At 26.7% G+C, this 27953-nt stretch overlaps 1 protein-coding gene across 1 annotated transcript in view; it reads right to left on the bottom strand.

Moving 5' to 3' along the window:
• LOC136081866 (uncharacterized) overlaps positions 1-27953 on the bottom strand; it is a 151011-nt gene that overhangs the window by 55956 nt on the left and 67102 nt on the right. Inside the window, exons 6-9 of the mRNA XM_065800168.1 lie at positions 19322-19357; positions 3153-3644; positions 1473-1961; positions 1334-1369 (exon numbers count right to left, since the gene is read on the bottom strand). Of these exons, the coding sequence (XP_065656240.1) occupies positions 1334-1369; positions 1473-1961; positions 3153-3644; positions 19322-19357 (1053 nt within the window). The remainder of the gene's footprint in view (positions 1-1333; positions 1370-1472; positions 1962-3152; positions 3645-19321; positions 19358-27953) is intronic.

The following is a 27953-nucleotide window of genomic DNA, read 5'->3' as shown; positions in this document are numbered from 1 at the left end:
TCTAAGTCTGAGGATCAGCAACTTATTTATTTTCTTAAAAAAGGCAAAATAATTTCGTTTTCTGAATTCTATCCTGACAAGTAATTACACAAAAAGTATGAAAATATTGTAATATTTTAGCAAAAAGATAAATTCATGCGTATTTTTATATCAAAGGATTTTAAAGAGACAATAATTGTTTACAATAAGTGTACATTGTGTTCACCACTAACCTTTTCTACTTTTAAACATGGTATCAGCATTCCATTAAGTAATATATTGAATACCAATAATGGCTTAGTGTTCTACTCACAGTTTTTTGAAGCTATTAATTTAGTTTATAATTATAATCTAAACTATTGCGTAACAAAAGTTTTTCTATAGCTTATTATTGCTTTCCTAATGAGTCTTTTTATAACACCAACTACAATCAACTTAATGATTTTTTAATGCTTCGGAGAAAACGAAAGCTGCAGTCTATAATTTCTGCCACGAGCATCAATCTTGTATGTATTACAAAAAACATTTGAAAAAGTAAAGAATGATCGTCATAAAAATACTTTCTTAATAGTTATTGAGGTAAAAATCAGACCAACAGTTGCTTAATCAGGCTGAGTTTTGTATGAGATGGCAAAAATGATCCGGAGTCTAAGCATCTTCTATGCTATGCGTAATGATGAAATGCTTATATGGTGGAACTAGTTTAATGGTTTCTGTTACACCTGTTCACAAACTAAAATCAATGTATCAAGTGTTGTAAAAAAGCTGCTGAAATAGTTTAAAAAATGGTACCCTTGTTTTAGGATCTGTAACAGAAATCATAAAACCAATCAGCAATACTGCAAAACTTTTAAAAGAATTACTGACTATAAGGTCATTCACCCATTAGATGATCAATGTGTTTGGTTTTGCTCGTTTGATACAGTTCATCTTCTTAAATTTTTACGTAATAACTAGATTTCTGAAAAGTGTCAATAGTTATCTCTTTACAATAAAATCGTTTGGAAAACGATCTTTTGCATAAAATTCAGAATTGGGAAGAAGAGCAAGCAAAAAATGTCTTTTCAAACATTAATTAAAAAACTGCGCTTTGCCGAGTAATATCTATTTAAAGATAGACTTTATTAACATGTTGTTAATTTGGTTATAGAGTTTTATTTACTAAGAATGTAAAGAAAGCAAAAGAAATTTTTTTGCCAAAAATGAAAAGAAAATAACTGTTTCACAAAAGTTTTGATTTAGTAATTTTTAAAAAAAATGCAAAGTAAATGTACTTTTTAATTTGTAATTATCCATTTATATTTAAAAAAAACAAACGAATATACAATTTGCTTAAACACGAAACAAAAATTACCTAAATTAAATACAGTGATTGGTTCATTTCCGCCATCTAAAGTATAAATATAAGGATATTGGAAAATTTGGTTCACAAATAATTTTTGTTTTCAGTATCAATGATAGTTTACTCCTATTTAGCTAACAAACAAACTTACTTGAAATACCATTGAGGACAAACAAATTTTTTATAAAGCCATCTTGAGCGTTGTTCCATGGATTTGATGCAAAGACTTTTACATTATCAAAATTTTGAACTTGATTGTTTATTTCAGAAAATGCAATTTCTCCATTTAGTTTAATAATAGATAAGTGCACAGAACCTTTAGAAATTTGGGATACTTCAATGTTTGTCCACGTCTTTACTGCAAGTGGTTTTGTAAAATATGTATAGTATGAGTTGTTATTAATTGGTAAATCAATCCGAAGTCCTCCTTTATTATCATCGTTGAACCAAATTTCAGGAACTCTATCACCATAATTACCTCCCCTTGAACCAATAGTAAAATGAATAATATTATACAAACCAGAATCAATTTTGTTAGGATAAAGATCAAATGAAATCAAATACTCTTTATCTAACTTTGGTATCTCTGCAATAAGGTTTCCTTTTACTAATGGAGTAATAATATTACCAACAATGAAATCTATAATGGTGTAAAAATATATAATAGTATTTAAAATACATTTTGATTTATAAGAAAATTTTGTTATTTTGATTTAAAATGAAAAACTAAAAAAAATTAACATTATTATTCAACCAATTTTTTTAAAAAAAACTTAAGTAAAACATGTATTTCATTTTGTGAAGCTTTCTTATCGAACAATATTGTTAGTGTTAAATAGTGTTAAAAAATATTGATTTTTCTCATGAGTGAAGTTATTTTTTTTTTTAGATGAATCTTAAAGAAGTAAATTTTTTAATTGATAATATACAGACATACTTTTAAATTATGCTAATCTCTTAAAAACCTACACAATCATTTATTTTATTAAATATTTGTTTAAAAACTTGCAATTTAAATGTTTTTATTTAAATACAGCTGAAAGTTGGATAGAGGACGACTTTTTGTTTATATATTTTTTATTTTATATACGCTATTAAACACAACAACTTTTAATTTAAATGCAAATGCTGCGGTAGTTTTTGATCTTTATTTATTCTTCTATTAATAACCATGTATTTACTTCTTATATAGTATATGCACAACAAATGTATTTATGTAGGTATGTATGTGTTTATACATGTTATACATTTATATATACATATATATATATATATATATATATATATATATATATATATATATATATATATATATATATATATATATATGTATATATAAATATATATATATATATATATATATATATATATATATATATAATATATAAGTATATATATATATATAAATATATATATATATATAAATAAATATATATATATGTGTGTATATACATATATATACATATATATATATACATATATATATATATACATATATATATATATATATGCACATACAATGTGTATAAATATATATGTATATATATATTTATATATACATATACATATATGTATATATTTATACTGATCTTGTACATATATTTAAAAAAAGATATGCATCTCATGGAGAAATTTGTAGTGGCTATAGTAATCGATGAAGAAAAACTCAATTCAAATATCATAATAATAAAATAATCATAAAATAAAGTTAACTAGTGTAAAAACTAGTGTTAAAGTTTATATAACATAAAAATAATTAACTTTTAAAATGTCACAAAATATTTTAAAAATATGTTACGCTTAAAAAAGACAACAAATAAAACTATGTTACCAGGTTTTCCATTAAAAATTAGAAGGTCAGATATAGAACCATTTTGACTTGGATACCATGGATCAGAGGCAAACACCATCATATTTTTGAAGTCTCTAGCATCAGAGTTTTCAACTTTGTGGACATTGACACCATTTATATCAACTGAAAACCAATATTTACCGCCATACAAGCTTTGATGAATTTTAATGTTTGACCATTCATTTAGCATAAGTGGTGCTGATGTGTCAAAGTAGTAAATATTATCGCTATTCACTGCAGCATGAATACGAAGTCTTCCTGAACCGTCATTGTGAAACCATACTCCTGGATTTCTGTCACCATAGGTATTCATATTTTCACCCAAAGTTATATGTAGAACACTTTTAAAGCCAACAGAGTAGGTCACAGGTTTTATATTAAATGAGACAAAATACTCTTTTTTTACAACATTCAATGTTCCAAGTAACGTACCTTGAGTCAAAAAAATCTCTTTTTTTATGTCAATAAAATCTAAAAAAAAAACACTAGTTCTAATAATTATAAAATTAAATATGCCTAATTATGTAGAAATAAAAGCATCAATTAACAATATTAGTTTAAATAATTGTAGGGTGGCCATCGATTTTTTTCAAAAAACGGAAAAACTTGCTAAAAATACGGGACATTTGCTAAAAAATTTTTTTTGTAAACATATTGAAGCAAAAAATAATTTTTAATTTATTTTTTGAAATATTTTAAATTTGGTACTAATTTTAAAAAAAATTGCTCAACATTTTCAGATATAATTTATTTCTTCATGAATGACAAAAGTTCGTTTAAGTAAAAAAAATTGAGATTGCATAACCTTATTGTACTGCAAACAATTTTTTTTTTGTTTGATTCAAATTAAAAATTTAATTTAATGGCTGAGAAATTCAGTAATAACTGTGAGATATTTTTAAAAAGAATCAAGTTTTAGAAATAAATTTACTTTTGTTTCGGATATTTTTCTTTTGAAATAAGATTATTATTAAAAAAAACATCCTTAATTAGATTATAAAAATGTAAGCATTTTAAAATAGAATTGTTTTAATAGTTGTCAATAAATCAATTTTCTCAATACCAAGTCGATTTTTGTTATCATCCAAGATCTGATTATTTATCGAAAACAGTCTTTCAACTTCTGCTGGTGAGCCAGCCAAACAACTAATGCTGCTGGTGAGCCAGGCAAACAAAATAAAACAGCAAAACAACTGCTAACTTTTTTAAACTTGTAAAAGGTGTTAAATTTTCTCTAAAATTTATGAAAATCTTTAAATGAACCCTTTTGTCCCCCCATATTTAAACATTTCAATTGCATTGGAATCAAATAAGACAAAAAAATACAAAAAGTTTATTATTTCAATATTACGTAATTAATTATGCGCATAATTAACTCAAAAATAGCATATTTTCCAACAAGGATAACTAGTTGCAGAGTTTTCCAAATTAAGTGAAACTTTTCAAAAACCTTGCTTCTGATATGAACTGTGTGCTGAGTCAAAAGTAAAACTGATATTTTTATTTAATTCTCTGAAATTTACAATTTAGTATAAATCCCTAAAAAATGGCCCCATTTACCCAAATTTGAACTTGAATGGGATACCATAGTATATATAGTTAGAAGGTAGAATATCTTTTAATGGAGAAAAACGCATTGGAAAAAAAAATTCAAAAATAAAAAGCTACAAATTCAAATATGGTCTGATTTTTGTACTTTTGACCAATGTCATTTAGCTCGGGAATAACTTAACAGTGTAGATAAGAACTTGGTTAAGGTACAATAAAAACACGGAGAAAAAGTGCACCTTAGTTCTGGAGAAAAAAAGTTCTAACTGTCACTAAAGCCGTTGCTAAAGAACTTTTGGATGTTTACCCCTTTTTAAGGAACAAAATTAGGGCAAAATTATAAATTTTTCTTCCATTGTTATATATATGTTATTGTTTATAAAGGTTAAAACTTCCAAAAATAAGAAAGAAAAACTTTTTTTTTTAGACTTTTAATAGTGGGTAGCCACCTTAAACCCAAATGCTTTTTGGTGTAAGTTTTAAGTTTGACCAGCTTGATAAATTTTGTATAACATAACCACGCATTAAGCCATATTTATTAAATAGTAAATCAACATTAATAATATTATTGAACTTCTCTCCATATCTTTTCTTAACATATTGAGTTGATAAATCGATATCATTCCAATCAGGATATTTATAGCTTTTGAAATTCAGGTTTGGAATCAGTAGGTAAAAATCCAAATGCTTTTCTATTTATTATTTTTCCTTTCAATATTTTCTTACTTCAAAACTTGTTGCAGATAATGATTCAATAAGTTTTAGTGAATCATTTAAATTTTTAAGCTGATTTGCTATAAATAACATCCAAAATTTATTTTACTGATGTTGAAAAAATATTTTTTAACTGGTGGACACTTTGTTAGCAATGCAAAGTAATCCTTCAAAGGATTGTAAAACTCAATTAAACGAAAAATTGCAGGTTAAAGCGTTAAAAACATGTGCTTAAATGTTTTAACAAAGGTTTATAATACTAACCAACTTCATCACAAAACTGAGTTTCTCTCTACTCACAGCGTAAATATAAAAATATTTATAAATTTTAACAACAATTGCTTCAATATCAATATCAAGCGTATCGCATCCTCTATTTGAAGCATTATGTGCTATATGAGCCATAAATCCATTTGCAACAATTTCTCTTTTTAAATCGTTTTGAAGCTTACGTCAGACATTATTGACCCCATTACAATTGACTCCACCAAAATTCAAATTTGTATTGCCAGCTGTTAATGCAACTACTTTTTCCTTTAAATTTTGTCTCTCATTTCTAAAATTAAAATTGTTGTTGACTGTATATTTGGAACTGTTTGGAGTGAAATTTTATTGTTAAGAACATCAATGACTGGATTAAAGAATCTTGCAATTTCAGGCAGCATTTTGATGCTCTTATGATTGGAAGTATCTGTTACAAGAGTTACAAAATTAGCCTTTTCTAGTTCACTTTTTGTTGACGCATCAATAAACGGTGGAATTACTTGTGTTATGACAGCAGCTGTTTTAGTTTTTCCAAGTGTTAAGTTTTTTTCAAAAAAATTTCGTACTTATTCTGAAGTGCAATCATTAGAACGAAATGACAAATAATGCTTAGCAGTATGATAGGCAAATGTTGCTTCCTTAGTAGCAATTTCAAGATCATTATTTGATGCATCTATTTTTTTGAAGAATTCATTTACTTTCCTGATTGATGATCCAGCAGCAATTGACGATTTATGCTTTTTAGTATCAAAATGTTGAACGACATCACTTCGATCTTCAAAATTTAATTGAAAGTTCAGCTGAACATAAACTTGAATACGCTTTACTGTCGTTTCCAATCACTTTTTGAATAAAGTCAATTCAGTTGCATAAGAAAGTCAAATTACTAATTAAAACAATCTTAATTGTATATTTTTTACTAACTATCTTATTAAATATAATTAGTTTAATATATTAACCTAATTTAGGAATCACAAATATATGTTTAAATATTAAAATAAATATTTTCTTGTCACTTTAAAAAACTTTCAACACAGGTTAAAATAATGCGACGAAATTCGAAAGAAGTTCGACCGCATCATAACTTGCAATATTGTTTTCAAAACAAACGTTAAAATTTTCATTAAAAATTAAAAAATGAAATTCGTACTAAATAATTTAAAAATAAGAGACAAATGTGGTCAAACAAAGGACACGGGACATTTTGTAAAAATACGGGACTGTCTAGGCTAAATACTTGCAGATGGGCACTCTAATTAATTATATTTGTTTACTGTTTTAGAAATTTATGATTATTTAAGTGTAATTAATTCCAAAAAACATGTGAAACACATCTAAGTATCTTATTGCCTATATCTGAATTTTATTACACAAAACAGCATCTTATAACGAATTACAATATCTTATTACAAATAACATTTTAATACACAAAAGTTTTGTTACAATTTGTAGCATTTTAATACTCAAAGGTCTTGTCCAATTTGATTTTTGAATATTTCTTTTTTATATATACACTTTCAACTGAATTCAAAAATCGTATTTGTTTTGACGTATCATTATTTGATTTTTATTTATGATTAGCTTCATATTTTCTTGATATAGCCGCAAAAATCATTATGTTGTATTAACCTTTTCTAACAATTTAAAGGAAACACATTACAAATTTTCATTTATTAAATGGTATTTTTTAAGGACAGTATTAGTAATAACAAAACAAAAAAAAAGATTATTTACTGTGAATGTCTTAAACTTTTATTTACAATATTATTTTTTACAATAAACTTATTCCTCAGTATTATAAGTGCTTTAATGATCTCTTTTTTATAGGTGCATACATTCATCCCTTTTGATTAAAGATCATATATATAATCTCCTATCTTTGCAATATCCCATTGTCCTTGATTTCAACTTTCCATATATACAATCACATGATGAAATCTCTAGCCATCTTAAACGCAAACGTTGGTCAAACGTTTAAACAATATTGCGAAATGAGTTGGCACAACATCGAAGACTATTGGTGTTTTTATATTATTTTGGTTACTAAAGCGACGTCACCTACAACAAAAAACCAACGTTAATACAACGTTATATTTTTAAATAGAAAAGTGTTATACTTTAGTTTGTTTCAACATTTTTTTTTTTAGTTACATTAACGTTGCATTTTACGTTGAATTTATGTTATATTTTAAGCTAGCCTAACGTTGCAATTATTTTAAGTTAATTTTGAAAATAAAATTGTGCTATTATATATTTTTTTGCCATCTTCTTTTTAGTATAGCACAATATTCTTGATGAGTTTTCATTTTTCTTCAAACTTATTATTTTCTTCAACTGTTGTAACATACCTCTGCAAATACATTATTGATTAGATTAAGTCTTTCTTTTGTTTCTTTTTCTTTTTTTTTAAGTATATCATGATTGTTTTTGTTGAATAATATTGTTTCGTATATAACGATTGTCTTGTTGAATTTTTAATTACAAGATTTTTATTGTCATATGATAAATATTTTCCACTTGATGACTTGTAAAAGTTTTTCTTTTACCCACGTGCAGCAACTTCAAACAATTTCAGCCGTTTTAGGCAAGTAGGTTAGTTTTGAAGGTCATACACTAGTCCCTTACGTGTATGTACATACATAACATCATACGTGCATATAGAACATTTGTATAAAAACACATAGACATATACAGATAAAACATTTAGATTCATATTACATATATGCACACATACAAATATAAATATATACATAAATACTTACATGCACACACAACCATACACACACTCATATATTCATATATATACACATACATACATACATACATACATACATACATACATACATACATACATACATACATACATACATACATACATACATACATACATACATACATACATACATACATACATACATACATACATACATACATACATACATACATACATACATACATACATACATACATACATACATACATACATACATAAATACATACATACATACATACATACATACATACATACATACATACATACATACATACATACATACATACATACATACATACATACATACATACATACATACATAAATACATACATATAAACACATACATATACACATAGACATACATACGCGCACACACACACACATATACATATACACGTATACGCACACACAGGTGCATACACACTTACACGAATACACATAAATATACACGCTTATTCCTAATATATTTTACAAAGTATATTTCACTAAACTATATATAACATTATTAAAGATAAAAATTACAAAATTAGTACATAAGAACACAGTGTATGTTTACAATATATAATAACTTTGACAATAAAGTATTTTTCTGAAAAACACAAAATGAGAAAACTTAAAATCAAAATTTTAAAAAAACATAGATATTTCATCAATAAAAAATATAATAATTTTTAGCTTTAATTTAAAGGAGGGATAACTACGTTTCTGAAAAATATCTAAATTTTTGTGAAATTATTTTATTCCTCAGAAAAGCTCCACAAAACGAGATGTAAAACTTTCCAACATTTGTATGGTAAGAAGGTTGTCAAACAGCTTTATCATTTCTAACGATGTATTTGTTCTTTTCTTTCAAAGTAAATAAATTTTGAAATGGTTCATGAGATAAACTGTTTTTACATTTATACATAAAACAAAGAACATTGAAAATATTCAGCTCGTATATACTAAAAACATTCCTATCAATTACTAGAGGCTTGGCATAAGTGAAACGATTCCTAAAATTAATAAGGCGTGCAACATATTTTTGTTAACGATATAGAGTTTCAAGTTTACTTTTATTTGTACTACCCCAGGCAACATTTGCATAATTTATGTGGCAATGGATAAATGAGTGATATAGTTGAGTTGAAGTGTGCTTATTTGGGATATTTCTTGTTTTATGTAAAATTCTTTTTTGGATATTTTCTTGCCCAAATCTTTTATGTGTTTTTTCCATGAGAGATTTTCATCAATATAAACGCCTAAAAATTTGGTAAACCTTACTTGTTTTATTAGAGTATTGTCAATAAAAAGAAAAGGGATGTCATTTGGCAGTGAATGTTTTTTAAAATGAGGGTGGAAGAAAATCCATTTGGTTTTATTAATATTGAGAAATAGTTTATTTGTCTTGAACCAATTAGAGATTTTAATTTGTTCGTTGTTCGTGTTTTCAAATAGATAAATTATGTTGTTGTGAAATAAAAACAAATTAGTGTCATCTGCGAACATAATGGTCATTAAGTTTAATCCGTTATAGAGGTTATTGATGTAAATAAGAAATAGTAAGGGTCCTAATATTGATCCCTGGGGTACTCCACATGTTATATCAAGCAAATTTCTATGCCAATTTGAATTAACGTAGACATATTGCTTGCGATTACTTAAATAGTTTGTAATCCAATTTAGAACATTACCAGTTATTCCATAATGTTGTAACTTTTTTGTAAGAATTTCATGATTTCAGGTAAAAAAGGTATCAAATGCCTTTGCTAAATCTATGAAAACTCCCAACTTGTATTGGGAATTTTCAAATGATTCAGTTATACTTCTACAAAACTGGATAACTGCATGTTCCGTATAATTATTTTTTTTTAAAACCATATTGGTTGATACATATGAGATTTGTATTTAATAGGTGATGATATACTTATTTTAAAAAATTCTTTCTAAAAGATTTGAGAAAATGGAAAGAATCGATATGGGACAGTAATTTCTAATATTAGTTAAATTTCCTCCTTAAAATATTGCTATAACCTTTGCTATTTCTAATTGTTTAGGAAAAATTCCTTGTCTGAATGAACATTAAAATATCCTAAAAAGAATATTTTTTAAAACATCATATGAATTAATAACAATGTTTTTATTGATATCATCATGGCCAACGGCTTTGTTAGGCTTGAGCATTTTAAAAGCACATTTAAATTCATCAAAAGTTAGCTCAAAGGAGTGTGAGGATGAAGATAAGAGGAAGATATGATAACAGGGAGAAAGAAAATTTTCAAAAGTATTAGTTGGTTGAACTTTTTTGGCTAGGTTTTGGCCAACAGATAAAAAAATGTGCGGCCGTGGCGCAGTGGTTAGAGCGCTTGCTTTATAAGCAGGAGATCTAGGTTCGAAACGAGCTCTGGACAAATTTTCGCGTCATGGTAAGGAAGGAGGCGTGAACTTCCTGGTTAAATGCACTTCCGCGGTGCTCTGTGACAAAACCGTTAGGACTTCTTGGGGCACCTAAAATAAAAACTAAAAAAAAAGAAAAAAAAAAAAAAAAATTATTTAACGAATAAAATAAACTCTCCGTTTATTTTATTCGTTTTGGGCAAAGATATTTTTGTTTTGTTACTGCCTATAATTTTTCGATTAATTTCCCAAGTAAGTTTAGAATTTAGTTTATATATTTTTAGCAAATTAGTATAGTATTTATATTTAAGAATTTTTCTTTGTCGCTCAAAGATTTAAGCGTAATTTTTATAAAGTTTTTCTTTCTACTGATTTTGATTTTAAATATTTAATATATTGTTTTTGTGTAATTTTTGAAGATATTGAATATATATATATATATATGTATCTATATATATATATATATATGTATATATATATATATATATATATATGTATATATATATATATATATATATATATATATATATATATATATATATATATATATATATATATATATATATATATATATATATATATATATATATATATATATATATATATATATATATATATATATATATATATATACAGTATTGGCCATTAATAACAATCCACCATGGTTTTTTTGATATTATTCGACTTTTATTGATAATAAATCAATGATTGTTTGACTCAGTTCAAATATAAAAAGTGTAAATTGATGAGTATCATATTTTCTTTTAAATAAATATAGATTTACATAAAAGTATCAATCGATGCGCTAATCATCTGCTTTTTTTTAACACTTACCTCATAATCTAAAATATTTATAATGGCCAAAATTAACTATCCACTCTATTATTTCAAAATTCCTTCAAAATTGCGTTTGTCTTTGAGTAAAACTTTAAAGTTATTTGCAAATTAATAATTATTGTTAGAGAGTTTTTCTTAAAAATTGTTACAAATATTTAAAAAGTTTGTGTAAATATAATATAAAATTTAGGATCTAATTAGCAACTACAACATTTCAGCAATAAAAAAATCAAAATGACTGGAAAAACTATTGCTAATATGACAAAATGTAAAATCATAGAATGAACAAAACATCTCAATGAGAAAAATTGCAAAACATTTAAACACAACACATCCACCTGTTAGCAGAATAATCAACCGATATCATGAATACAAAACAATTGAAAATATTCCGCGTCCTCGAAGACCCACCATTTCAAATGAAAGAAATGAACGTTCACTTATTCGCATAGTGAAAAAAAATAGAAAGTTATCATCTACTGATCTCAGTCAAAAATGGCGGTATGCTTCTGGTGTTGTTGCTAGTGTTCGAACAATTAGAAGAGTACTACAAAATCATAATTACATGTGGCGAGCTGCTTGCAAAAAACCCCGTCTATCAAAAAAACATCAGAAAGCAAGGAAAAACTGGTGCTTAGCTCGAAAAATTTGGCCTAAGAGCATGTGGCACAACGTTCTTTTCAGCGATGAAATGAACATTGAGGTTGATTCAAGAAAAAACCGAGTAATGCTGAGAAGAATGCCACATGAAAGAATGCGCCCAGATTGTTCTATGTATAGAAAAAAACAAGATAGTGGCAGTATATATGGGCCTGCATGAACTATGAAGGTGTCGGTTGCTTCAAACTATTTGATGGCAGGCTTGATTCTCAAAGATATTTAGACATATTGGATAATTATTTGATGCCTTATAATGACATTTTCCGAAAAGACACGGAAATTATCTTCCAACAAGATAACGCTCCATGTCATACTTCTAAGATTTGCAAGCAATGGTTTGAAGAAAACTACATTAAAGTCATGTCTTGGCCTGCCAGTAGTCCAAATCTCAATTGCATATAGAATTTGTGGTCTTGGTTAGACCACAATCTTGGTAAAATTGAAATAAAAGATCTGGACCAGCTGAAAGAAGAAGTAACAAAATTACTAAATAATGTTCCAAAAGATATTACTAAGAATTTAGTGAATTCCATGCCGAAACGGATCAATGAATGCTTAAAAGCTAAAGGATTGTCAACAAAATATTAATTTTGTATTTTTTTCAATTTTTGTGTATTATAATTTTTTTGTTTTTGTAGTTAGTTAATTTTGTTGAAGTGGTTTGTTTATTTTGGCCACATTTTTTTTTTGATACATATGAACACTTGTTTTCATTTCAATATTTCAGTTTTTAATTTTTTTATTTTATTATTACTTTATAATAAATTTATATAGTAATTATTTGATTTATTTGAATAAAAAAAAATTGAAGAAAAAATCTTTTTTAATTTTTAAAATATGTAATTTCAAACTTATATTCATACTGCAATAACATGATGGAATGTTATTAATGGCCAATACTGTATATATGTATATATATATATATATATATATATATATATATATATATATATATATATATATATATATATATATATATATATATATATATTATTATATTATTATTATTATTATTGATATCATTGTTATTATTAATAAGTTATACGGACAATATATGAACCGTAAGTTCATCATTAACTAGCAAAATTAGTTCGTTTAGCAGCATTGAAGCAACCACGGAAAATGATGTACTATGGTAACTTTTTTAGATGCCGGTCTAAACTAGTTGTAAACTTTTTCATTGAAGTAGTATTTACGACCTTGTCTGGCAACGTATTCCATGGGTTTGCTATACGGTTGTTAAAAAAAGTTGTATCGGACCTGACAGTTTTTGTTGATTTCGCGATGGTATCGGATGCGATGCCCATAGCTAAGGGGAATATTAATTTGATAAATATACACCAGTTAACATACTCAATATTATTATCTAGTTTAAATTTTTGAATAAGATCCAATTGTTTTCTTCATTCACATAGAGAAGTGAGACCAAGTTTGATACAGATTGATTGATGGTCAAAAGGCTTAATTTCTTGCGGTACTTTTGTAACACGGCGTTGAATGCTTGTAATTATAAAAATGTCCTTTTCTAAATAAGGACACCAAACGATATTAGAAAATTCTAGAAGTGGACGTATATAAGCTGTATATAGTATTTTCCAGAGTTGTGCATCTCTACATATGTAGCAATATTTTAGGAAATTAGGCATTTTGTTAACTTTGGCTGCAGCAATAAAAGTTGGTAATTTTGCTTTAGATCATTGAAAATTAAAACACCAAGGTCTCTTTCTGATGATGTTGATTTAAATTGAACTCTGTTGAGACTGTTGTTTGAGCTTCGGTCATATATAAAGTATAGGTGTGGAACGGATTTTGATTGGTTGATATGCATTATTTTACATTTCCTAATATTTTTTTCCATAAGCCATTCTTGAACCCAATTAACAATGTTGTAAATGTCAGCCTGCAGACAAAGTTTTTGTTCTTTAGCACTGAACGCACTAAGGGTTTTTGTATCGTCTGCATACATTTTGCATATATTCTTGTTACTAATTTGTTCTGGTAAATTATTAATAAAGATATTAAAAAGCGTTGGACCAAGAACTGAGCTTTGAGGTACGCCACTAGAAACTATTTCCCATTCTGATGTTACATTACCAAGTTGGACATGTTGAGTACAATTTGAAAGAAACGTTTTAATTCAGTTAAAAATTTTACCTTCAGTTCCATAGGATTTTAGCTTTTGTAGCAATCTAGTGTGAGGAACTTTGTCAAATGCCTTAGCAAATTCTAGAATTACAACGTCAACAGGAAGCTTGCGTGACGTATTTTAGGTCAGAAAATCCATAGTCTCAAGTAAATTAGTAACACAAGATTTTTTGTTTATGAAACCATGCTAACAATTCGATATAAGATTTTGAGACAGGAGATGCTACATTATCTTATTATTCACAATTTTCTACACTGTTTTGCATGGCACAGAAGTAATGGAAATGGGTTTGTAATTATTTCGATCCATTTTAGAACCTCCTTTGAACAAAAGAGTTGCATTTTACTACAAGCCATGCTTTTGGTAACATGCCTTGTTCCATTTAATTTTGGTAGATTATGGCTAGTGGGGTTGATATTGTGTTAGAGCATGCCTTGAGTACGCAAGGACTTATCTGATCTTCACCCATAGATTTTTAACCATCAAGAGTAACAAGGTGACTTCGAACAGGCTCATAATCAAAAGAGATATGAAAAAGTGATATAGCTGTGCGTTTAGTAAAAAAGTAGTAATTTTGAATGTGAGGTTCAATGGTCAAGACAGATTGAAACTGTTTATTTGGAGTGTTGGCAGTAAAAACTCGGCTGTTACTAATTTTTCCAGTCATTGATTGTAATCACACAACCTGGTTCTTACAGTGCGTTTGCCTTAGCAAAAAATTTCATTGGGTTTTTCTTGTCATTAGATAAATTAATTTTATAGGTACGGGTTGCATTTCGAGTTGCTTTCTTTACCAGATTACGAGTTTGTTTGCACCCGTTAACCAGAGGAATGGTTTTCCATTTGCTATTGACGTTGAGAAACCAGAGCTTTCTCTTGTGTTTGATTAAGAATAACAGTTCACGGGTTATTCAAGGTAATTTACGTTTTGTTTTTTTGAAAGTAATGAAAGGGATAAAATGAAAATTGGCAGCGTTTCTTGTAGATATTACAAAATAGTTGGTAGCATTCATCTGCGTATTAACTTTAAAAAGTTTTTTTCCATTCCAAATTGGAAAAATAATTATTAAATGCATTGTAATTCTTTTTACTGTATGCAAATTTCAAAGATCTGGAGAGGTTATTGCTGATAGTAACATTAGATAACTGATACTGCTAGGACAAAGTGCAGTGATCTTGTGATTAATTTCCTAGAGGTGGACCGAAGATAATCTCATTGATTCAATCAACGGATTCGCTGATTATTAGGTCAGGTGTAATTTTTTAAGAACCATTGGATTGCATAAAAGTTGGTTTTGTTACATGTTGATAGAAGTGAAATTCAAAAATAATAATATCAAATTTGGCGTCCAAACAGATTTTACCGCCTGTTGTATTTAACCAACCTTTGTTCCACTTGATGTTTGCAAAGTTGAAATCCCCAGTAATAATAAGCCCTTGGAAATTTTTGTTTTTAAAAGCTCTTGGAGTTTTATGTGGTTCAATGATGTAGCATTGGTGTAAAAACACTTTAGATAACTAGCAGATGATAAGTTTTTTTTAATTGTTGGGTGTGTTGCTGATTGTTTATATCGTTTGGGGGGCATTGCTCTAATTGTTTGTGGTTGATGTGGATGCTTGCAAAGATTCAACCATTTTAACTTTTTTTGCATCTGCAGCTGTTTTTTTGTCTACATATGTATGTATATATATATATATATATATATATATATATATATATATATATATATATATATATATATATATATATATATATATATATATATATATATATATATATATATATATATTTGCATGCATATATATATATTATATATATATATATATATATATATATATATATATATATATATATATATATGTATATATATATATATATATATATATATATATATATAAATATATATATATATATATTATGAAAGATATTATATCCCTAAATTAATCATGTTTTTTTGTTTATGTTTTGATATATTATTGTTCAAAGAATTTATTTAATTTTTAAGTTATTAAATTTTTCATTTGTAGCAGTGGGTAGTTTATATTGTTTCAGCCTTGATTTATTTACATAGATTCAAGTTTGCATCATATACATATGCCAAACATTGATATATATACATTGAATCAACATTATACATATTACATTACTATTGAGTTAAAATCGTAAAAACAATCTTTTGTAATTTTTTAACATACATTGGACCAATGTTGCTGTGCAACTAGTTTTGAAGGCGTCGGTAAAAACTTGAAATTGAATTAATGTTTGACTTGCTTCAAAAAATTTTTTCCAATAGTTTTACACACTAATTGCTAATTGTGTGTGCTAGCTTGGAAACTATGCCGTTTACTTTATCTGCATTTTTAAGGAAGAAATCTTGTTTTTAAAGCAACACATTAATCTTTATGAACATTCTAACTTTTTAAAATTTTCAAAAGATTTGCTACTAAATTTTTTTAATTAAAATTCTTGTAGTTTCCTAGATTCCTAGAACTACATTAAAAAAGATATACTAACCTTCTGTTTATTCTTTTAAACTCATTTGAGTTTTTTGACATCAAACATTACTATTATTAGGGTCTATTAATCATACTACTGTAGATTTTTGCCTCGGATAATGTTGAAAAATTGAGTGAAAAAAGTGAGAAAAATTTCTTGCAAACTTTTTTGTTCAAAATCTAAAGGCTAGAAACAATCCTGGAAAAAGTTTTAATTGTGGGGGCGGATGATCCCCTACGTAATATGTCAGATACTTATAATCATCAACCCTGTAGCTATTCAAGTTAAGAAAGCAAGATTGGTTTGTATTATATTTTCGCAACATAAGTATAAAAGCGTGCTTTTATGCTTATGTTGCGAGGAAAATGTAATACAAAGAACTATGTGCATAAAATCCTAAAGTCATTAAAACCATTGAAACTGACTTCAAAATAGTTAATTTTTTGAAGAAGTTCTTTGACATTAATAAAGCCTTCTTTTTTCTGTATTGAGTGTGCAAAAGACAAGTATGGATATTTATTTCTGTTGTGGAGCAACATTCCTTTGAGACTAATTTAGAGCTGTTTACAAACAGCCAAGATTATCCAGTTGTCTAAGAAAAGTAAACAAATCATTCACATCTTTACAATAGCATGAATAATTACACTATTTAAAGTATATTTTAAATTCTTTAGTTCATTTCCAAAACACACATGTCCTATAGTCTTCACCGAAAAGATTTGGCTCTATCAACCTTAAGGAAAGTAGTTTTACTCCTGACATAGCCAGATCTTCTATTAAATCATCTAGTAATCTCTAGGTTGAAAAGGAGAGCTAAGGAAATATGTATGATACGCATACTTGAAAAATATAAGGTTTTATGGCACCCAAGGCTCTAATTCTTAGCAATCATTCACTTATATACATCTCTTTATATTATTGCCGAACTTAATATTAGTAGAAGTGTTCCTTTGAGGATGTTTGATACAGAATTCTTGGCAACCATTGCAACCGTGGTATGGCGAGAAAAAGTTGCAGCACTTTTTTTTATAGGAAAACGTGAGCAAAAGCATATGCAAAAATTTAACATATCTAAACTTCAAATAACGTATTGTTAAAAGATTCTAAGACGCATGTCAAGTTTTTGCAGTTTTTCTTTTACTTGAACATTGCATTGCAGCAACGTTTCCTTAATTTTGATCAATAGCTTTTAGTTCTGTTTCCTAAAGTATTTTATTCATTATATAGTATTAAAACTTTTAATACTCTGCATGCCAGCTTGGCCAAGTGGTTATCCAGCAGAGCTTCTGGACGAAAAACCCGTAGTTCAAACACTACAACCGGGCACCTTTTTGTTTATTCCTTTCCAGTTTTTTTAAAACAAAAACTAAAACACTATTTAAGTTCTATAGATATTATAAACATAGCATATGTAAGAATATTATACACTATAACAAACGATAGGAATTTTAAATATATAAAAAAACATCAAAAACGCCAAGGGAAACTTGTAGCCTTAAAAAACGCTACCGAAGACAGCGCATAAAACTTAATGATGTATCAAATATATGAATGTAATTGAAAAACAAACCATTTTATAAATTCTTATACCGATTGCAATTAATCAACACTTTTTAAGTGGGTTTTCTGTTCAAGCGCAGCTTTATTGCATAGAAATAAAGTTGCGCTTATATACAAAAGTATATGATATACAGGATCGTGTGCAATATAAGAAAACGTTTCTAATAGCTACAAGTCTTTTTTGCTTAAGCTGTTTTGTTTTGAGTTTTTGTATTTATGTTAATGTATTTATTAAAATTAACAAGATTAAAAAAACACAAAACAAATTATATTATCCAAGCGAAAAATAATTAAACTTAGATTTTATATTTGCCCCTTTCTTGAGAATTTCTGATTGCTAAAACTAGATCATCTTTTTCTTATACCATTAAAAATGATATACGCGGCTTTTTCGTAAATTGTTATAGCCAAAATTTTTTTGCCTAAGTGATATTTTTGGTAAAAAAACTCAAAAAAATTTAATAGAAAAAAAGTTTTATTTGAATTTTTCAGGAAAAAGTTTAGGAAGAATAGATAAATATAAAAACAGGTTTGATAAAGACCCGTATTATACGGGTCCGGAATGCTAGGATATGTGTAAGAAAAAAGTATATTAAATGTCAGTGTGAAATAGACGTAAAAAAATCTGTGTTTTTACAGGTCCAGTCAGCTAGTTTCACATTAACACATTTTATTATGAAATGTATTATTAAATAAAATAAAATTAAAATAAACGTTTTAAGTTTACAAGTTGGCAATTTAATTATATCAATTGTAGTATAATATAAAATACCTGGATTAAAGACATTTATCAGTTGATTTCCTCCACCTAAAATATAAATAGACAACACTAATTAGTTTACGTTAGTTTAAAACTTATGTCAAAAACCAGGTTTTGAAAAACTTTTTTAATTTAATAATTACCAGTATTTCAAAATTATTTAATATTTTGTCATGTCTATATTGCAAAATAAAAAAACAGTCGCACATTTTATTTTTAAGTCATAACTTTTAAAAACTATAATCTAAACTGGTTATTATGAATTCCATTACTTGGCTTCTCTTTGTAGACAAAGAGCAAAGATAACCGGTAAGAGTAAATGAAAATAAAAAGTGAACGGTTGAGCAATTTAGTTTCTTTCGCGTTTATTGAAATCTAAAACAAAAATTTTTTAAAAATGCGAGGCACTGAATTGTTGACATGTTTTTGCTCTTTCAAAAAGTGTAAAAATGTAAGTTTACTTTTGCCTCAGCAATTTTTAAAAATCTCGCCTAATAAAAAATTTTTACTTTTTTTCAAAAATATCAATTTCAAAACTCACAAAATTAAAATTAAATTTTACTTAACTAAAAAGCCTGTTTTGTTGAAAATTTTATGAAAATCAAGGTTTTCTTTACAAAATTGAATTTGCTAGTTCCCTAAAAAAGGTACAAGCAAAAAACCGGTATAAATGTTTTCTTGGGGAAGAGTTAACATGCAAATTGCTCACAATAATACATCAAAATGAGCACGGTTACATTATTCAATGGTTAATAATTAATTAAAACCTAAATAAATAATGGTAGTTTTTGTCATTTATCTAAAATATTTTAAAACAAAATGACGTGCACTTACATTCGTAAAACGCAAACAACTTACATTGAAGAGCAATTGCAACCTGCAGTAGAACAAAAAAGGCGAAAAAAAACTTGCAGTAGAATCGAAAAAGAAAAAATATCACTCAGTAAAGCTTCAGAGGCATACAGCATACCAAAGGCTATTCCTAACAAGCATGTACACAACTAAATCCAATGACATGGTAGAGATAAAACTACATTACTAATAACAGCATTTGAACTGTTTCAGTACTTATCAGTTTAGCCAATAGGGAATTCGCAGATATCATCACAATAGTTGGGGGTTTTTCGTATTTACAACTCAAAGTCATCTGTTTCCACCTAGCAGTATACCAGAACAAGAATGATAAAGATTTTACAAAATGATAGAGTCGTAAATTAAGTGTCGGAGTAGCAGGCAACACTTAGTCGTTCAGAGCTTCTTCTTGCACCAAGAAAAAAATAATAACTTTTTTCAATAATTGTGATAATTGTGTCAACGTTACCTGTACCATTCTAATGCCATTCGTAGTTTATAAAGTAATATTACGTTTGCACAAAGACTGATGTGTAGGTAGACCACCAAACACCGTATTTACAACATCCAAGTCAATTTGGATGGAAGAGAAACAATTTGTTTAATGGTCTATGAAAGTAATCATACCTGCAATTTAATTAATTCCAGGTAATTAGTTTGATTTACTTAAATTGAGTAGTTTAGTCAGTTAATCAAATAATCATTTTTCTTTTTTAATTACAGGTATTCACACATGTTACATACATTGTTGCACGTATTTGTATTGACAATAACATCAGGCGAATATGTTTACCGGCATATACGTCCCACGCACTTAAATCGTATGACGTAGGTAAATATTGTCACGTTAAACGTGTTTGGCGCAAATTACTTACAGAACTTTATGAAGCCACAAATTTCAACAATTTAACAAAATAAATTTTTATTTAAATGCAAATCTTTGAGAAAAACCTTCAAAAGCTCCAGTGACTCATTTACACGAAGACAAATAATCGCTAGATTTCGAAACACTAATTTGTTTCCACTTGATCTTAGCAAAACTAATCAATCAAAAATAAAAATTGCTCAAAAAAGTCAAGAGCTATTTCAAAAAAGCCAAGTGCTAGTGTTTAACTACATCTGAGGTGCTCGAAAAACTAAACACATAACGATGAGGTCAAAAATTCAAGGCAATTAAAGAAACGCAAGATTCACGCCATTGAAGCTTGAGATAAAACTCAGCAAGTGCAACATTCAAAAAAATCAAGAAAAGAAAAAGGCATCAAACAATGCAAAAAACACCACAGAGTTTGGGAAGAAGCACTGCCAAGATAAAACAAAATGTGGTATCAATGTGAAGCATTTAGTTGCAAGTCCATCGCTTTTACCAAGTTCGTCCATCGTGTTTATAAAAAAATGCAAAATTGGCGAAGATTTTTTCGCATGAAAAAATCCCGCGAACCTGCTTGAAACAACTCAAATTTATTTAATTAATAAATAGTCTTATTTGTATATTTAATTAAACAATTTTTTTTTAAAACTTAATTTAAAAAAAAATTAGTTTGATTTTTGATTATCTTAATCAACTGTTATAAAAAGTTAACTTGTTTACTTTTTCCCAATTATAAGGGAAAAAGGTAAGGTTACTTTTCTTCATATAAATTGATTTTATTCTAGATTGTTAAAAGTTATTTTATCAACTCTTATATGTTCATACAATAAAAAAAAATTTTATAAAACAAAACAAAAACAAAAAAATACATATATATATATATATATATATATATATATATATATATATATATATATATATATATATATATATATTTTTAAGAATATATATATATATATATTTTTAAGATTTTAAAGACAATCTTTTTAAAAAGATTTCCTGACGGTTATTTAAATACTTGTTTTTAAGAACAATTTTATAATTGTTTTACAGCAATTACAAAATTGTTCTTATGAACATTTTGCCAAACAACATCTTAATAAATACTTAACACAAAACATCAATAAGAGACGCAAGAAAATTTTTACATTTTAACAACGAAGATGCATGGATTACAAAAAAAAAGTGGATTCTTTGATGTTACAATGGCCGCTTACGATGGTGCTGAAGTATGCGAATTAGTAGAAATTTTTCTTTTATTTCAACTTTTGCAGTATTATAATAGAGATGATTTTTTGTCTGTATCGTGATGACGGAGTAGCGATATTTGAAACAAAACTGGCCAGCAAATGGAAAAAATCAAAAACATATTTTGAAAATGTTTTAAAAGTAACAATTTTCTAATTTCCACCCAACGCAATATTAAAATAGCTAACTCGACATGGCAATTGTCTCAAAAACAACTCTTTTCAATCATACCGTAGATGTGACAATGAGCTGAATTATGTTCACTCTGATTCAAACCACCCACATAGTGCTGTTAAAAGATTCCCTCGCACTGTTGAATTGAGATTATTTGCTACGTCAGTAAATGAGTCTGTTTTTTATAATGCTATTCCACCTAACGAAGAGGCTTTTAAAATAGTGTGTCTATAATTGTAAACTGAAATACCAACCTCAACTAACCATGATCAAAAACAAAAATAAGCGAAAAAAAATACAGAAAGAAAGCGAAAAGTTATACAGTGCAACCCTCCATTTAGTCAGAATGTGGAAATAAAAACAGGCAGTAGTTTACTTGCATTAATTGACCTGCACTTTCTAGTAAACCATAAATTTCACAAAATTTTTAACAGAAATTCAATCAAAGTTAGTTATAGTTGTATGCAAAACGTAAAGTCTATAATTAGTTCACATAACGACATTTTACACAGTGATACACATTTGAATGCATGAAATTGCAACTGCATTACTAAGACTGCATGCCCATTGAACAATCAGTGTTTATTAAGTAATATTGTTAATTAAGCTACTGTGATTGATGAAAATCGTAATCCCAAAGAAACAGAAAAAATATTTTGGTATGAACCAGACACCATTCAAACTTAGATACGCAAATCATTTAAAATATTTTAATACTGTGGAATGCAGAAATGATATTGAGCTTCCTAAGGAGATTTGGAGTTTAGAAGAAAATAATATAAAGCGCACAATAAAAAAGAAAATAATAAAATGCTGCTAATCTATTAAAACAACGTCCAAAATTATTAACTTCTATCATCATACGAAATTTATAATTTTGTATAACAAAGAAAACAACCTGCTTAATAAAAAAGACGAAATACTATCTAAGTGTTGACATTCCAACATATTTCTACTGTCCTCTTTTCATACCGAAGACTAAATAGTTAAAATCTTTAATACGTCAGAAGACGGTCTACGGTAATTTTAAATGCATTTGTAAAAGAGCTTTTTTTAAATGGTTTCTATAATGGTTTTTTTAATGTATTTAATAGTTGTTGATTGCCGTGTATAGCGCTAAACGTTAAGTACTATTGATAATGTTGTTTTTTATTTAAATAAAATTTAAATATGTACTGCTCTATTATAGTAATATTGAGCACTGTTTTACGTGCAAGAGTTTTTGTACTATTTGAATATAATATAATGTATAAACAGTCCATCCATATACATGTATATACATATATATATATATATATATATATATATATATATATATATATATATATATTCAGATAATATATATATATATATATATATATATATATATATATATATATATATATATATATATATATATATATATATATATATATATTCAGATAATATATATATATATATATATATATATATATATATATATATATATATATATATATATATATATATAAATATATAAAGATAATATATATATATATATATATATATATAAATATATATATATATATATAAATATATAGACGGGAGCTGAATTAGAGCAAGAGTTTTGGAGCTTTAATAACTAGCACTCTAAAACGATCAGCCAAATCAAAATGCACCATTATCTTCACTCAAGAGATCTTTTAGATACTGAAACCCTTGAATGTTTAAAATACTTTATACCACATTTGTGAGACCTCCCCATGTGTACGGAAAATGGGCTTCTATAAACCTATTAATATAATTAATTAAAAATATTCAAATAAGTACCTTGAAGAGCCACAACTTTATGCCATTTATTATAAGAAAAAAGTATCAAGATTAACTTGCCCGACTCAGTATCCAATAAGTCAAAGCAAGTAGCATATGGGTAAATGCAATTATTATTTTAAGGAAAGTGCTGGTCTCAATATTACATTCTCGATTCAACTTCCAAATTAGTCTAGCGATTGTCCTGGACTAGCAGATGCACTTAGTAAAAATAAGGAGCTACTAATCAAACAGCTCACAAATAAATATAATCAAAGAAAATACTTTTTTTAAGCAGTGTTTAACGTTTGAAACATACAGATAGGTAAAAAAAAAATTCATAATCAAATATTTTCACATTTTTAACAATTTTCTTGTTTAGTTTAGTTTAATAAAACCTAATGATATGTTATTTTTTGAGAAATTTGTATAAACAACACTATTGCAAGCCTTTTTAAAACGTTTTCTCAAATATAATCCCAAATAAACTTCTTTGACATATCTATTAAAATATTTAACTATGTTCATTTATTCAAATATAAACGTAGTTCTTTATACTTAAATGAAATAAAAATTTATCCAAATGAAGTTTTACCCAATGAGACATTTAACTCCTTTGTCCTTGAAATACTTATCAATCTCTCTTTTTCCCCCTCTAATTATATTGTTTTTCTGCCTAAAATAGTGACTTTTTAGAATTATATTTTTAATTAAAACAAAAAAGATTAACTTGATAAATTATTTAAAAATTTATAGCTAAAACTAATAACCCTGGCATAGAAGCAAATAAATGATTGATTTAAATGGAAAATACTGACGCTAACTTGTAATAAGCTGGAACTAAGTACAAAGGAATTCAAAATGAAAGTTATATTTTGAAAAAGTATAACATTATAATAAAAAAATTTGAAAATTATTGTAATATAAGAAAAGCATTGTTTAAACTTTTAAAAATAAGGTTTTGGAATAGCTTGTTCTATGAAAAAACTGTTTGGTGGTGTTCTACGTAAAAGAAATCTTTTCTATTTTCATTTTAGGTAACAGATTTTGCATAGTCTTGAATAAGTATGACAACTCGTTCTTCTGCATCATTAACAGACAATGGTTCAATATGCTCAAACATTTGTTAACAATTTGCGTTTCCGAAACTTTGGGGTATTAGGTTAACCAACTACCATCTTTGTTATAAACATCTAAATAAGTTTTTAATGTTGCTTGATTTTAGTCCATCTAAATTAATTAAACGAGTACTTTGTTTCGAAAGAGAACGTTAAGGACAATCTATATCATGTTTCTAGTTTTCTCTTATATTTTTAATGACTATTTTAGGAAGTTTTAGTTACTTAGCAAGTTTTAGTTAAATAGTTTTACTATTTTCGCAAGCAAAACACCACTTGAGAACCATTTCTTTCATTAAATACTAAAAATGTAAATAAAATTTTTCAAGGAAAAAACAGCAACATACTTCTAAATTTCTTTATAAATAGCATTTATTTGTAGATTTTCGAGACTTTAAATATGAATCAATTATTTTTGTACATTGAAGCCACATTTTAATATGAAATTGCACTGTAAATTCACAAAACCGTGATAAATTCTTTATATAAATTCTTTATACTCTGCTAGTTAAGAATAAGCAAAAAAAATTTTGGCCTGTTCAAAACTGTACACATTCATCTAGCATAACGGAATCCCCAGGTTATACCACTATAACATGATAGAATCCCCAGATTTATTTTTAATTTTAATTTTATTTTTTTTTAATTTTTTTGCCGTGTAAATGCATACAATCCGTATATTACTAACAAGATATATAGGTAGCAGGAGCGAGAAGAAGACTAATATGTCTCATCGCCAAGCCCCTTGATAAATTCCGTAAATATAAAGTTTTATTTAAAAATAAGCACTTCCTTTACCAATATAGAATAAACAAACGTTAAATTAGTAAAAAAAGAAAATATATATATATATATATATATATATATATATATATATATATATATATAACATCCAATATAATAAAATAACAAGAAGCGCTTTTTACTTAAACATATTCTTCTAAAAGCACGGAAAAATTTAATATTCAATATTATAAAGTCATGAATTAATTTTTATTATTTTTATTTTTTTAAATCTTAAAATTCAATTAACAAAACCAAAATCTAAGGATCAAAAAATAAAAAGAATAACAACACATATTAAACAACAGAAACATAAATAAATTTGAAAAGTTACCATGTGCATTTAGCTTAAGCGTTTCTAGAATTAATATACTTTTCATTTAATTGATAGATCAATCGTAATGATAGTTTACGTTTTTAGAAGTTTTGCGGTTGATCAATTTTTAGTAATAACTGTTTTAGTTTAGCTTTAAACTCATTTAACATTGTAAGAGTTTTCAGTTCATTCGTGAGTATTTTATTCCATTCCTCTGATCCTCTAATTGAAATTGAAAACTCAGTTGCCGCAAAATAACTTTTGGGTTGTATTTAGGTGTTATTTGAATATCTAGTTAAGTATTTATTCCAAATTGTTTTGAATAAAAGATTAAAAGTTTTCGGAAAAATACTTTTATTAATTTTGAACATAAAAATTAGAAGATGATAAATATTTATTTGGTAGATATTTAGTATGTTTAACTTAGTAAATAAAGGTTGGTAGGGTATGTAGCGGCTTTTATTGAATATGAATCTGATTGCATGTTTTTGCATATTAAAGAGTTTTTTGATTTATTTTTACTGGTACTACACCATGCCATACTAGCGTAATTAAAAAAGGAATGAATAAAAAAAATATATAAGAGTTTTAAACAGCTTGAGCTTAAAAAAGGTTTTGCCTTATAAAGTAGGCCAATGATCCTTGATATTTTAACTTCAATATATTTTATATGATCTCTCCATGTTACATTTTCGTCAAGGAGTACTCCTAGAAATTTTAATGATACTTCTCTTTTTATTTCGCAATTGTTAATACAAAGATTTGAAAGTTTTAATGGAATTTTGTCACGTTCATGATAGCGATGAAAAAAAGTGTATTTTGTTTTAGTTAAATTTCGAGTTTGTTTGCTGTAAACCATTCAGCAAGGTATAGTAGTTCTGTGTTTACAGTTTTAAATAAAATTTTTATATCATTGAGAGCATAAAATAGATAAGTATCATCTGCATACAAGATTGTCTCTAATACATTACAAGAATTGCTTATATCATTGGTATATATTAGAAATAAAAGCGGTCCTAATATAGATCCTTATGGTACTCAAGATGGTACGCAAGATATACTCATTTGTTAGTTTTTCTATTATTATGAGAAATATATTGATGTCTATTTGACAGGCAGCTTTTAAACCATTTAAGGTTCGAGTGTTTATTACCGTAATTTTTTAATTTGGTTAATAAAATATAATGATTTACAGTGTCAAAAGCCTTGCTGAGATAAATAAAAACGCCTAAAGTATATTTGTTTTCATCAAAAGATTTAAGAATATTATGAACAAGATAAACAATTGCCTGATCAGTAGAGTGACCTTTTGAATCCAAATTGTTTATTATAAAGAATGTTATTAATATCTAAGAAATAGTACACTCTTTTATACTTTATATGTTCTAATACTTTTGAGAAGCATGGTAGTATTGAAATAGGTCTATAATTTGCGATACAAGTTGCATCTCCAGATTTTAGAACTGGTATCTACCTTGCAACTTTTAATTTGTCAGGAAAAATTCCTTGTTCTAA

Source organism: Hydra vulgaris, chromosome 06 (assembly GCF_038396675.1).
Source record: "Hydra vulgaris chromosome 06, alternate assembly HydraT2T_AEP".
NCBI lineage: Eukaryota > Metazoa > Cnidaria > Hydrozoa > Anthoathecata > Hydridae > Hydra > Hydra vulgaris.
Note: the sequence above shows the minus strand (reverse complement) of the source record. Positions and strands in the feature narration are given on the sequence as shown.